Genomic DNA, 15,610 nt, shown 5'->3' on the forward strand with positions numbered 1-15,610 from the left:
ATTAGAAATATAGAGAGACCAGGTTGCTGGACTTCTGTTTACATTGTTGTTGTGTCCCTGATGTCTTCATCATGGAGACATCTGAGACAGCTCTACTGAATGCTGGCACTGTTAGAGGCACAGACTGCGCCAGTCCTTGCCCATAGACTCCAGTTGGGGTGTCAGACAATAAATAATTAAAACAAACACATAATTACAAATAGCCATTAAGCCTTGGAAGGAAAAGAAACATGGCAAATTGTTTCTGGACATCCTCGGAATACCAGTCTTGACATTTATTTTGTTATGTTTAACTTCGTATATTTATGTTTGAATATCCCCTGCTCCACTAAAAATCTCTTCTTGGGAGTAACTCAAGTACATCCTAACATCTAACATAGATGTTAGGAAGCAATAAATATTAAATGAACTGGGCTGGTTTTTACAGTTCAGTTTGAATCCTGGGTCTGTGGTCACAGCTGTGTCCCCATGTGAACCAGCAGCTGGCCTCTTTCTTTGTTATTTCTTTTTAATATTACCTGAAACACTTACCACATCTTTTTCATAGATAAATGTGAATTTCAGTCTACCACTATTCTCACAATCTTAAAATTACCAGGGTGTAAACTAATGAAATTTTAAGAAAATATATTTAGGGCTAGGAAAGGATTTCTGAGTCCTTCTAAATAAAGACTTGCTTAAAAATCAGCAGTTAATTTAGATAATTAATGTTCTGTAGGTTTAACCAAAGTGTCTCTCACATTCATCATTGCTGATGACATCAGACTTGAAAAGATTCACCTTTGTGACACCAGAGGCATTAACATGTGAGGCCAGAATTAGCTAAGCTGTAATAATAAAGTGATAATTGCAAAGTGTAAAGCCACACCGACAATGCATTTAGCAAAACACTAACACTTTTGGTGTGAACTTACAGTGTTCACTAGTATCTTACTCTTTCCATTTGCTTAAGTGATTTTTCACCTTTTGAATTTCAAAACTAGAAGACGTTATATTAATTTTGCATTGTACCATACTAACAGGTACCAATTACAATGGAATACGAGCCTCTTTTTGGCAGCGTCATTTTGTTTATCCTCTACCTATACTGTTATCACAAATATATGTGTTCAATGGAGACCAAAGCTATGAATCTGAGACTCAATGGTGGCAGCCTTTTCTTATTAGATCAGTGGTTCTGACCTTTGGCTAGGCATTAGAATCATTTAGGAGCTTTAAAAAAATGCTAATGGACAGGGTCCACCCATAACAATTGACTCAGATTCTGGAGGTGAGACTTGAATATTAACATTTTTTTAAATCTTCCAAAGTGTTTCTATTGTGTAGCCAGGTTACAAAATCATTGCATTAGACTTTACCCCTCATGGTGGAAATATATTTTATGTATGTCTTTAATCTTGTACCTCGAGTTCTACTGAGGACCTAGATCAATAAATGTCAGCTCAATGAAGAAATCGATGAATTACTTAAAGCAAGAATGTCATCTTAAAGTTAGGCAATTCTTCCTCCCTTGACTATCGAGCCTTTACTTTTTAGTTACTATACGGTAACTCTCATCCTCTGTAGTTTGCTTTGTGAATTATAGGCATCTCTAGGCTAGGCTTACTTTACCTCTGATTTACTTCTCTTTTAAATGTTCACTGAATATTTCGAAAGTCCTCTTATTTACAGAAGCTATTACTAAACATAAACACAGAGAACAAGTCCTGAGTAAGTATTGAATTACGCTCAGGGAAAAGAGTTCAACATAAGGAAGAAACTGAAATGACAAGTAAACCTAATGAACAACTCAGCAAACTGAGTGATTAAACACTTGTTAATTTTATAAATAAATCATTTGAGGTTTAACTCACTTTCACATTTCACATCAGTTAAGGTGCAGTTAAGATTTTGTATTAGATGACTATCAATATTTCCACAATTTGACCTATCATTGAGAAGCATAGAAAATTGGTAATACTCTATATGTAAAGAGCCATATTATATTCATATCCTTTAACCAATCATTCCACTTAGAAAACTTCTTTCCAGTGGGAAAAAAAAGGTCTGTACATCAAAGCATTCACAGTAGAGGTATGTTGGGAGAGCAAAATCCAAGTGATCTTTAATAAGGGACGATTGGTTGATTAAATAAATTTATATCCAAGGAAATAAATATTACACCTCTCTTGAAAGACCAACTATGAAAACTACATAGCAACATGAAAATTGGTTATGGTAATTGATAAATTTGTAAATAATGACTGCAATTATGCATAAAAGTGCCTAGGTGTTTGAAGTCCATATACCAAAGTAATATGATACCACAGTGGGGTGATAGTTGAATTTTTCCCTCGATTTTTCCTTTTTTATGTGATATGGTGTTGCGTTACCAAATTTAAAATATCCTTTGGCAAACCTTTTCTCATTCTGTCCTTTATCCTTCCTGACACTAGTTCTACAGTGCAGAGCAGCCACAGGTCTTAGTAATCATTTATATTCTACTCCATGCTTCCTAAGTACTAGGGAGGCAGAAACTCTGGAGTTCAGTTTACACATGTTCTGTCTCGACCAACTTTGCTTATTGCATTATTATATTATTTATTAGACTTTTCCCACCATATTTATTAAAGCGGCCAATTATTTTGGTATTTTAATGTGGATACACTATATGTAATTGGTCCTGCATTATGGTAATGAAGTCTTAATTAAATTTTGCCATTATATAATGTAATACATATTCACAGAAAGACTTCAATGAAATGATGAGAAAAGAACGTTTAACTTCTAACAAATATACATCAAATTAGATTTTTTGGTGTGTCAATTGCTTGAAGAAAAGCATCTCATCCAAAAAAGAAATTTTTTAATTTGCTCATTTCTTTAATTAGACTCTGGGTTTTCTCTTATGGGCTCCAAATATCTATTCTCTCTACAGTATAGAGGATTAATATCTCATTTTCATTTATTTAAAATCTGTTGGCTTGTAGGAGTTAGAAAATTCGTATTTGACAGTTACAATTAAACATTAATTTTAACTAATTGCAATTTGAGCAATTTGCTACTATGAAATTAAAAAGTTGAGCAGTGAAACTGACAGAATTTTCTTTGCTTCTCAGTGATAAGTCAAATTGTGGAAATGTTGACTACTATCTAATGCAAAATCTTATTTCTGTCAGGAATATTTTCATTTGCAGCCATCAAAATCAGTGATGACCTTTAATCAGAGAAAACTGAAGATGTGACAACTGCAATCAAATAATCCAGATTACAATCCCATATAAATTGATAGTGCTTTGGGTGAGTCCTCTCTGTTGATCAACTGATTGGATGTAGAGGTGCAGAACATTGAAATATTTTGTGTGTTGAATGTATATTTCAAAGCATCTATTTATAGACTTCGAATATAAAACATACCCAAATACTTCTGCACATGGAGCTATGGTTCCAAAAGATTCTGTTTTAAAGCCACACAAATTCCATTTGTGAAGCAAGTCACAGGACTGTGCCCATCATTCATGCTTGGAAACTATATTCTTCCCACAGAAAATGGCAGCAAATATTAAAAGACACGCATGCTCACACACTCACTCATTCACACTCTCACCTACAGTATAACACAGCCCATCCTCTTGGTTACAAACTATTTGTCTTCCTCCTTTCTTTGTTCAAAAATTTTCACCCTTTCCCCAAGAGAAGTTCCCCAAGTGACTTTCCAATCACAGCATAGGTCTCAAAGTCAAAGATCTCGTGATAATATTTACATCAGATCTCAATATGTCTTCTCTTGCTCCAGAAATCTATGTGCTCAAAAGACAAGTAATTTACAACCCCCTGCACACCCAATATTCTGTAGTGAAACTAGGAGAATAAAATTGCAATAAAACTTCCATATAGAAAAAGAAATAGAAAATATTTACGAAATCTTAACCTGGCAGATGTTGCAAGGAACTTCTGTTCTGCCCAAGGGGGATGTTCCTTTCTTTACCTCAGGTTCTGCTCCTTGAAAATAGTTGCCTATCTGTAGTTTTCTATGGTCCTTGGCTTTGCTCTCTAGGAAGCCCTTCTTTTTTTGCCCATATTTGAATATGGCAATGGGCGTTATTCCCTCTCAGGGTGTAGACAGCATATTCAGCCAGCTCCCTGTCCATGGAAGTTGGGAGGAATGAAGGATCCTTTCAAATCTTAAGAAACCAGTCTCTTTCGTCCCAAGCTGGAAACTCATTTGCCAGTATAACTTTCACAAAAACTTAATAGTCTTTATTCTATTTGATTCCGGTAAATTACACAGGTCAACTATCACATCTGCAATTCTTTTGGAGACATTCCATTGTCACTGAGCTACCTGCAGTTACCCAGAATTCGTGAGATGTTCTGGTAGAGCCATAATCATGCTCCTTTCCCTGTGCCACGTTGTTTAAAGAATTTACAGGGAACAACCATAGTAGATTAGGAAGTTTTAACAACAGGCTTAATGGCCACATCATTGATTTGGTCCTTGCCAGAAAGCTCAACTTTAATTTATATCTATGTTTCAAAGGCATCCTCCACTTTATATTTTACTATTTGAAAATGAAAGTCAGACCCTGGAAGTCACAGAACTACTTACATTTCTATGTTTCCTTACATATCTCTTTGAAAATTGGCAGTTCTTTTCGGAGTTCATCTTCCTTCCAGGCACTTGTCAAATGGACCAATAGCAAACAAGAAATACCAGTCACATACCTATTCACCTAAAAACCACAAGCTCATGGTCTACACATTTGCTTTCCAAAGTACTATAGGAAATATGTACCAAACTTTTCAAGACTCCGTACAGTGGGTTGCCATCATTCTAGCCCCCAGTAAGTTTTCTCACCACCTACTTTGGGCACGGGAACCGATGTCATACAATTTCAAATTTTGTTGTCATTTAATGACCACATCAGTCAGCTTTAACTGAGTTTTCCTGTAGTAACAAACAAATCCAAAATTTCAGTGGCTTACCACAATAAATCTTGACGTTTTCCCCGTGTGGATCCATTTGTGTCAGCAAAGGCTCTGCTCTATGTCCTCTTCATCAGGATTCATGCTGACCGAATGTCTATTTTGGACATGCTGGCCTCACAACATGAGACACGGCAGAAAAGATATGTGGGGAAAGAGGCACAGCAGAGCCATTTTGGCTCTCAAAGCCCTGATGGTAAGTGGCACACATGGCTTCTGCTCATAAGGCATTGGCAGAGGAAATGTCACATGGCCAAGCCTGATGTTGATGATGTGGGAAGAATAAATCTCCTACACAGGAGGGCAAACAATATGACCATCCTGAAGACCACAGCCATTTAAATTACACGATTGGAGAGCTGAATCAGATCTTTGGAACTACTACTTCATTATCCCTTGAATCTTGCATGGTTTCACCATTTCCCTGCTGATGATTCAGTCACAAGCAATTTCTTAAAGCCTAGAGCAACAAACAGTGATTTATTTACCACCATCTCCAACAAATACTCACATATTAAAACTATTCACAGGAATAATGGCTATGATAAAATAAAAACCTAAAGCCATTCTCTTGAGCCTTTCTACTCAATTCCTCCCTGACTTACTCTTCCACAGTCCAGCCTCCCTACACAGGTACATTACTAAAAAGTGCATACATATCTTCATAAAAAGAGACACATCAAGAATGCAATGCCGACAGACAAGTCCACATTACTGGGATCAGGGGACTATGTATAAGCCTAGTTGGTCAAATGATTCTGTATTTACTTGATGCTATTGGAGAAAAGAATCAAGTTTGTTTGACCAGACTAGTTTTAATTAAAAATTAAATCTTAAAATATGGAATGTGTTCTGTTATTGAACCACCTCTTGGAAACACAATGCAGTTTTCTTCTTCAGTTTCCAACTGTTTGGCGTTATCTGGAAACAGTCTTTCTACCAAGGGAACTAATGATTTTTGCCTCAAAGTTGTCCAACAGGAACAGATGCAGTGATGGGAACGCCATCTGAGGTAACTGCCGCCATGTGGTGACAGTCGCACAATCTCACTGACATTTGAGATGGTTTTTTAAAAAAATGAAGCTCTTTGTTGCTTGTAATTGCAGCTGAAATCACTTCCCTATTGCAGGTGTGCTGTCAGGACATCACAGTGAGGCCTCTGCCTTCCAGAAACCTCTTAAATACTCCATACTCCATTAACAAGTGGACCTTACACAACCAAACAAGAGGCCTACATTCTTTTAAAGACCAGAGAGCACTGGGGAGAATATATATTGTAATATACAATTGTGATATATATCATACTTCTCTAATATACAGGCCCAAAACAGCAAGCTTTAATGATACCATCCCCATATATAAACACATACACACACACAGGCCCATGATGAAACATGTTTGAAGCTATAGAGTACACGTAAAAAATATACTATTAGCACCATAAGGATGAGCGTGTTGTCTATGAAATAGTTTTCTCTTTCCTTACACTTACAATTCTTTTATTTCCTTTTTTTTCCTGCTTTCTTTTGTCCCCAAGTGCCCCCAGTACATAGTTGTATATTTTAGTTGTGGGTACTCTAGTTGTGGTGTGTGGGACACTGCCTCAGCATGGCCTGAGTAGCAGTGCCATGTCCTTGTCCTGGATCCGAACTGGCGAAACCCCGGGCTGCTGAAGCAGAGCGTGCAAACCCCACCACTCAGCCACGGGGTCAGCCCCTTATAATTCTTTATTAATTTTAGGGTTTAAAGTGTGAAGTTTTTATCTCAATTAATGTGATATGTTAATAAAGGAGAAAATGCTTCATATATGCTATGACATGCTATTCTGAATCTATCCAGCGTCTGTTCGTTCATGAGATACCTCGTCTTCTTTTTGGATGAGTCCCTGTTTTAGGTCTTCCACTCGCAACCTCAGTTTCTTTACTTCGGCCTCGCTTTGATCCAGGAGGTTGTTTGCATGAGTCAGTTCTGCTGTTTTTGCTTGGTATTGTCTGCTTAGTTTCTGGTAGGCATGTTGAAGGTCCACCAGTTCCTTTCAAAAGAAAACAGGGATTCCATTATTGATAACTTACTCTGATACAGTCAGAACAACAGTAATTTCTTTTGACAAAGGAGAAAAGCATTTTAGGAAGAATTCCAATGAGGCATCTCTTCATCTGGAGCTCTACATTTCTGCAATTAAATATTATGATTAGCATATAACTGTAGATGGAAGATGTATTTGTATGTGGCTAAAATGGCTAAAACACAATGCAACTCTTTACGTTCTTGAGTGAATGATCCATTTTCCAAGTTATGAAAATTTAGTTTTTATGTATGCTTTCCAAAATGAGAAATAACATATCCACAAATGAAGAATAAAATATAATAAAAATAAGTGCAAGAAGAGCTATTCATCTGCTAAATCAGCGTGTGCTAAAAGTTAGCAAACTATCTGCTTTTAATAAATAAGTAAATAAATTATTCTTATTGTTTCGGTGAGGAGGATTGGCCCTGAGCTAACATCTGTTGCAATGCTTCTCTTTTTGTTTGAGGAAGATTGTCACTGAGCTAACATCTGTGCCAATCTTCCTCTATTTTATATGTGAGATGCTGCTGCAGCATGGCTTGATGAGCAGTGTGCAGGTCTGTGCCGGGATCTGAACCTGTGAACCTGAGCCACCAAAGCAAAATGGGGGAACTTAACCACTATACCACTGAGTTAGCTCTTTAATCGTTTGTTTAAGAGAAAAGGTTTTGTGCTGCTGGAATCTTGCTGGGAATGGCATCCTTCTGAAAACACTTGCATCTAGCTCAGAGACCTGGGGTAAGGGGTCCATCCTGCGAAGAAACAAAGTGAATCTATCACAAAATGACTGGATCTCCAGTCAATCTTGTTATACTCAATACCATTCAAGAGATGAATTAACAGGTTATATTAATTGGCCTCAGATTATTAATAATGTAGCTTCTTATTTTTAGTTAAAATTTGCTGTGCAAAATTAAAAGTACTGTCATTGTAGAAAACATCTTTATTAAAACCATAATAAAAGAATAAGCTCTAGTTCCTCCTAATGTTATAATACTTTAAGAAAATCCAAGGATATTTCTTTAATTTTCTGAAAGATATTGTCATAATACCTTATATATGAAAAATCACACGGAATGGCAGTAGTTAAAAATGTGTAGTTAACTACTTTTAGGACTAGTTAGACAATTGGAAATGAAATATGTCCTCACATCTTATACCAATAACAACAACAATAATAGTAAAAATGAATCAGAGATTCAAAAGTAAAAACTAAAAGCCATAAAATATAGGAAAACACTGGAAGAAAATTTTGGATACTGTTTTTTTAAATTACCAAGTAGGGAAAATTTTTCTACGTATGATCAAAAATCATGAGATCATAAAATGAAAAATTTAATCACAATGAGAATACGTTTTGTGTATAGCAAATAAAGTAGAACGTCCTACATGGAAGATGAAGAAGGACAAGTCTCACTATCGCAAGAGTGATATCAAGTCTGTACAAATTGACTTGTTAGAAAATGTGAAAGGACAGTGTTTACAGGAAAGATAATAGAATCTCTCAAACATTGAAGGTTATTCAGCTTCACTCAAAATAAGAGAAAAATCTTTCCAATTTACGTAATGTTTTTGACATGAGAAAATGTATAGAAGTGGAGAACAGGTTCGTGGCTGCAGGGGGTTAAGGATGTGGGCTGAGAGGAGTCTCAAGAAGGAAGTGGGCATGGTTAATCGCAAATGGGGATCCTTGTCCTGATGAAACATTCTGTGTTTTGACTGTATCAGTGTCAATATCCTGTTAATCATATCCTACACTACCGTGCTCTAGTTTTGTAAGATAAGATTATTGGAGAAACTGGAGAAAGGATGCACAGATCTCTCTGTGTTATTTCTTACAACTGCCTATGAATCTGCAATTATCAAAAATAAAAGTTTAATTAAAAGAAACACACCAAGATACCATTTCTCATATCTTCAGACTGGCTAGATTAAGTGTGATAACACAATCTGTTGGTAAAATGTGAAGAAACAGAGATTCATTTATGGAGGAATATTAGCCAAATTCTTTGAAATTAAAATGCACATAAACTCTGACCCAGCCATTCTGCTTCCAGGAATGTATCCTACAGGTATGCACAAGATTGTGTGAAATGCTGCATGTGTACGGTTATTTAGTGCAGCATTAGTTCCGTTTATTAATAGTGAATGATTGGAAACTAATATCCATCATAAGAAGCTGATTAAATAAAAATCATTAAGTAGAATATGGTAGCCTTTTGTATATTAATATAATGATATCTCCAAATATTCTATTAAGTAAATCAAAATGCAAAACAGTGTGAAGAGCAGGTTATTATAGGAAAAAAGCTGACGTAAAGTGAATTTTGATATAATGTCTTTGGTAACTGGCAGGCTCCTGGCATCTGTGAAAATCAGAACTCTAATCAGAGCGGTAGAAATCCTGCCGAGGTGGGAAGAAGATGTGGACAGGAGGGCAGGACCTGGTGAGAAAGTGCTGGCCACCACTCCCAGGAAGCCAGGAGGAGGACAATGCAGAGGAAGGCTCCCATTCGGACCAGCCACCACCACCCCTAACATCCAAAGATGCGCCTCCCAGTGTCTCCTGACAATGTGAGTGTCAAATAACTGAGGGATTCCTGGAATCTCACTGCTGTCCTGCAAACCTCAGCCCCTCATAGGAGTCAGATTCACACCCATTGATACTTAAACCTGAGTAGTGCCCATGGGCAGCTAGGAACAGACAGATTTGGACAGGCAGCTAGACCCCAGTGGGCTGGGCCATAGTCCTTTCACTTGCCTCCCAGTAACACTGCACCTCATAGCAGTGTTTTACCAAATTACATCACAAACCACATCTAAAATGTAAACAGATTTCTCCTTCTCTGCAGAATACAATTTTCTTTTTTTTCTTTTTTTTTTTTTTTATTAATGTTATGATGGATTACAAGCTTGTGAAATTTCAGTTGTACATTTTTGTTAGTCATGTTGTGGGTACACCACTTCCCCCTCCGTGCCCTCCCCCCACCCCCCCTTTTCCCTGGTAACCACCGATCAGATCTCCTTCTCAATATACTAATTTCCACCTATGAGTGGAGTCATATAGAGTTCGTCTTTCTCTGACTGACTTATTTCGCTTAACATAATGCCCTCGAGGTCCATCCACATTGTTGTGAATGGGCCAATTTCGTCTTTTTTTATGGCTGAGTAGTCGGAATACAATTTTCAAATGCCAAATTATAGGTCTTATTCTTTTACAGAGAGATATGTAATAGGGAACACAATTCTGTTATTTAGAATGACAATAGAGCATTTAATGAAAGATTTTCTTGATCTGTCAAACATAAAGAATTTGCCGCAAAAATAATGCAGAGCTTAATGGAAAAGTTATGACAAATTTGCAAAGTGATGGCTTTTTCTCAGGAGTTATGCACTTAGTTACAACTACTTAAATACCCTTGTGACTTAGCAAAGTTATTTCTCAGATACGTAATGCTGTGTCACTAGGCTTGTACAATTCACTTGGATTGGTTTAGATGTAGTTACCTAAACAAAACAACCTTTGAAAGTACAGGTAGGAAGGAAGACAGGGGGGAGGGAAGAAGAGGGGGAAGGAAAGAAGAAAAGAAGGAAGGAAGCAAAAACACTGTTGTTTGACAACATGAATTCCACCCCAACCATGTGTCATCCTTGCAGGCAGAGCCCTCGCATTCATGTTCTATTGCTTGGCCATTTGCTCAGGGAAGGTCACTTTATTCTCACGCCCAGGAGACAGATCTGTATTAGTCAAAGTCTATTCTCCATGAATGGTCCCCACGCCTGTAGCATCCACATCACATGGGACCTCCATCCGAGATCTACTGAATCAGAAACTCAGGGTTTCACTTCCAGGAACCTTGGCTTGAACAAGGCCTCCAGATGCTTCTGACTCAGTGTAAAGTTTGAGGACCACTAGTATATGCCACTTGTAGTAAGCTTTACCCTTGCCAGGAACTGTTTTAGGAAGATAGATGTAACCTAACTAAGCAATGAAATATAAGAAGTCTCCTTTGGTGGAAGGAGATGACCTAGAAGTTTTTTAGCACTTAAAAAGATGCAAGGAACAATTGGGCCAATAGGAAAATTCTGCTTACACTTGAAGTTGGCAGGCCTGGCCTGGCCATGTTTTGTTACTTGAGAAAATATATCAAATTTTATCTATACCCAAATATATTTTACTTATGTTCATGGGATACCTTTTACTTTCTATTCTAATAAAGACAAAAATTGGATTTCACTTTGGTGAAAATATTATTTCATTAATACAAAGATATTTTAATAAAATCAGTATAGGGTGGAAGGGATTAATATTAGTCACATACCAACTATACACTAAATTCCTCATATACCTTCTCTCTCTGCTGTATTTTCTATTTTCCCTGTTCAGTCTCGGAGCGGCTATGCAAATTGCTTACAGCCAACCTAGCTGTAAATTACCCCTGCACTTTTCATTTTATCAAAACTATATCCCACAGCTGGCTTTAATCTTGTTATGAGGCCTTATCTCCCAAAACTTCACAAGTTCTTTGACATTTTAATCCATTAATTCACCACCGCCTCCGTTTTACTTTCTGGAGAGAGATAGATTTCTTCTTTAATTCTCAAAGATATGACCTTTGCTACTATACACTCATTTTTTGTTATTCTTGTAATGAGATTTCCCCCCAACCAGTTCTTTCTTTAATACATGTTACAGGAAAGGATGAAGGCACTTAGGATCACAAACCATAGTCCTATGCATATGTTTGATGCTTTTACCTGAAATCTCAATTTGCACTGTAACTTGCTTATAGACATCCAATTGGGAGGCATCCAAAAGGATGTTCATTTGAGTTAATGACTTCTATTTGAAAAGAAAATTACATGGGTAATAAAGATCCACATGGACTTCTAGAGCAACTTATTCTACTATATTTTTAATGGTAGAAATACATAAAACCATGATGTGATATATTTGAATTTTATTTGGGCAGAGAAAAATCCAAATAGAAATTAAAAATACATAAAAAAATACACAGTACTACAGATTATACGTCAATGTGTAATCCTCCGCAAATCCAAAGCCATAAAACTGAAAAGTAAATATAACTCATAATCCTTTTATAAGTGGATATAAATAATGGTATTGGGCTTTGATATAGAAAATAAACATAGACAATGTGTTTATATACAGATATTTTTGGCAGGATATTAGTTTCTCAAATAGATTGACTCTCTGTTTCTAGTGATGTAAGGGATTTAATCGCAGGGTTTAAATTTTGTATATGGCTTATCAACTCAGCATTAGTTTATACGCTTATAAGTAAAGATAGTGTTTCTACCTAGAATTAATTTTGTAGCTGATAATCAAGTATTGAGGCTTAAATGATTTTGATCGTGCCAAGCTGACAGAACTAAAATACATCTTCTTACAACTTAAAATGACATAATGAGAGGCTAGTACAAATGAATCAAATATATTTATATGCATCTATTTAAAGGAAAAATAAGATTACATACAGGAAATTTAAAAGTATTATTGTATATGTTATTTCTGTTTGTTCACTTTTTTTTTTTTTTTTTGGAGGAAGATTAGCCCTCAGCCAACTACTGCCAGTCCTCCTCTCTTTGCCGAGGAAGCCTGGCTCTGAGCTAACATCCGTGCCCATCCCCCTCTAGTTTATACGTGGGACGCCTACCACAGCATGGCTGCCAAGCAGTGCCATGTCCGCACCCGGGATCCGAACCAGCGAACCCCAGGCCGCCGAGAAGCGGAACGTGCGAACCTAACCGCTGCGCCACCGGGCCGGCCCGTTTGTTCACTTTTTTAAAACATCTAGAGAAAATTAGAAGTTTCTACATCTGTAATTTCAAATGTGCATAACAATAGGGTATTGATATGTAGACAACCTGACATTCACAATATAACATATGGTCCAACTATGTTTAATAGAGAGAAGCACATAGAAAATTGGAAATAACTTGCTCAAGGTCTGTTGATGGCTTTGTTAGACTCCAGCTGTGCGTAATAATGCTATCAACAAGGGCATATTTTCTCTTCTCAAAAGTTGACTCAGATACATTGGATTGTGATCACAAAATCATTTTCTACTTAAATATGTTAAAGAACTCACAATCTCATCCAAATTAAGCATGTTATAAAAATATCTTGTACCACCTGCCTATTTCTTAGGATAAATGTTAATATCTATCTATCTATCTATATATATATAATAATTCTGACCTTAAGAAATACAGAAATTCAAAGGAAAGTATATTTCAACAGGAATAAATTCAACGTTATTTGTAAACATATTTATAATACTTGGCAACAGATAATAGCTTTAAAATGAGAGCATTTTGGTGGTTTTAAGTAGCATCTTTAGAGTGTTCATTTAATATCTTATATGTTAAAAACAAATTCAGTGATTTTAGTGCTAGCTATAGCTAGCTATAGTTGAGACATCTTCAGTCATGCATTCAACAAGCATTCACTGAGTGTCTGCCATGTGCCAATGACTGGGCTCTGCATGCTATACATAAAAGTAAACAAGGCAGATGTGACCTCTAACCTTATAGAACTTATCAAATTCAGTAGAGGTAATAGATTAAAGACAATAAGCAAATTTTTCAGTTGTGACAAGTACTAAGAAATAATCAAATGAATTGGTAAGATAAAGGATTGGGAATAAATCATGAGGGGTGGACAAGAAACAAGGATGATCTGGTGCTGAAAGATGTTGTCCTGTGTCTTCCAGATCTGCCTTCAGGATGGGAGGATACGTTCCACCAGCTGCTGGAAATGTTGAGTGATGACAGCCCTTTCCCTTTGGTTGCAAAGAGGCTCCTCCCTAACTCCACATCCCCTTTTTGGAGCAGCGAGTGCATTTTAGAAGTATAAAGAACTGCTCTTCTCACTAATTTGGGACAGCTCCACAGGTCTGGCTCAGCTTCAGAGATTTTCCGAGGATCAGCTGAAGTATTGTTATTATTTCACCCCAGCCCTACTTCTCCCGCTGCCCCGTGCTGCCTGTCCCTTTCCCCATAGATGTTGTACTCCCTAATAAACTTCCTGCATGTTGATATCTGTCTCAGAATCTGCTTCCCAGGCAACACAAACTTCAACATCCAGTGCCCCATGGCTATCATTTGGGGAGATCTACCCTACAGAATTAAATATCGTAGCAAAAAGCAATGGATGAAAAATAGACGATGGAAACTTTATAGAGAAAGAAATGTAAAAAGGGCGCGAAGCCACAATATTGTGTTCACAAATGGTATATATATGTAAATAACCCTAAGTGATTGAAGAATATACTTGAGTTTATTTGGAAAGGAATATTGGAACACAAATTATAAGTTCATCAAATATCATGCTAAGCCACTTGAGACTTAGTCCATAAGCAGAGAATCAGGTTTTTGAGGAAGAACAAAAATATTCCCACCAGAGATTCAAAGATAAATCTGATAAAGAGTGGAGGAAATGAGGCCAGTTAAAAATATATTGCAATGGTCAAGGTGAGAAATTAAGAAACAGTGAACTGGGGTAGGGAAATGTAGATAAATAGCAGTGGAAAATGTTAGAGATGTTTTTGAGGAAGGTTTTACAAATATGTGGTTAGTTCAGGGTAAAGAATAAGTCAAAATTAAATTTGTTTCCTATAAGATTGCAAAGATGTTGCTTAAATTATCTCAGGCAAGAATATTGGCAAAGAGACATGTTTGAGAAACGAGAAAAGCTAAGGAGTTCAACTTTGCCATGTGGTTTCAAGGTATTAGTAGGCCACCTACATGCATATTTATGTCAAGAGATAGGACTTCCCATCAATAAGTCTGAAGATGGCGTTAGTTTCTGGAACCTTCTAGGTAGAGATAATGCTTGACTATGTGTAAAGTGAGTCACATGTGCTAAAGCCTACAGATTGAAAATCAAACTTTAGAGTATGAATTTGTGTTTATTCAAGGCCATAGATAACCAAGCAGTTGACCAAAAAATGTTTGTCAACAATCCACTAATGTCTTATCTAGTCAGTTATGTCTCTATTACCAATAATATTCGTTTTGAGAAAATATAGAAAAGCTTCACTAATTTTAATTTCTTTCAAGTCATAGTTTCCTCATGTGTAAAAATGCATATAATAATAGCAACTTTACAGAATTGTAACTTTTAAGTGATACAATATGCGTCAGTCATCTGTGATACATTAATTACACATAATAGATTAATTAGACTGACTGGCTAGAATAGATAGGTTAGTTAGTTAGCTTGCTTTTATCAAATGCAATATTAAGGCTGGGCGTCAGTAACCCAGAGTAGACAGAGCATCTCAGCAAATGCCACCAGGAATGGGGCTCTCTTCATCTTTCTGATTTTCCATTCTTAGCTATACATGGCTTTGCCCTTCAACTTGTTGTATTATAATCACAAAATACCTCCTGAATCTTGCTGAGTCGAAAGTAGGAGGGAAAGGAATTAGGATAAAAGTGGTTTTCTCCTGGTGAGATTTTGCATTTTTGTTGATAAGATAACCTCCCAATGCTATGTTATTCAGGGAAAGAAGAAGGATAGAAAGAAAAACATCGTGCAAAATGTTGAGC

The 15,610-nt window shown here is 36.6% G+C and overlaps 1 protein-coding gene across 7 annotated transcripts in view; it reads right to left on the reverse strand.

Moving 5' to 3' along the window:
• CCDC102B (coiled-coil domain containing 102B) overlaps positions 1-15,610 on the reverse strand; it is a 286,189-nt gene that overhangs the window by 57,531 nt on the left and 213,048 nt on the right. For all 7 annotated transcript variants that reach the window (XM_070512879.1, XM_014865138.3, XM_070512882.1 and 4 more), the window contains one exon: positions 6,827-6,997. In XM_070512879.1, coding sequence (XP_070368980.1) covers positions 6,827-6,997 — 171 coding nt within the window. The remainder of the gene's footprint in view (positions 1-6,826; positions 6,998-15,610) is intronic.

The sequence above is a fragment of the Equus asinus genome, chromosome 7 (assembly GCF_041296235.1).
Source record: "Equus asinus isolate D_3611 breed Donkey chromosome 7, EquAss-T2T_v2, whole genome shotgun sequence".
NCBI classification, from domain to species: Eukaryota; Metazoa; Chordata; class Mammalia; order Perissodactyla; family Equidae; genus Equus; species Equus asinus.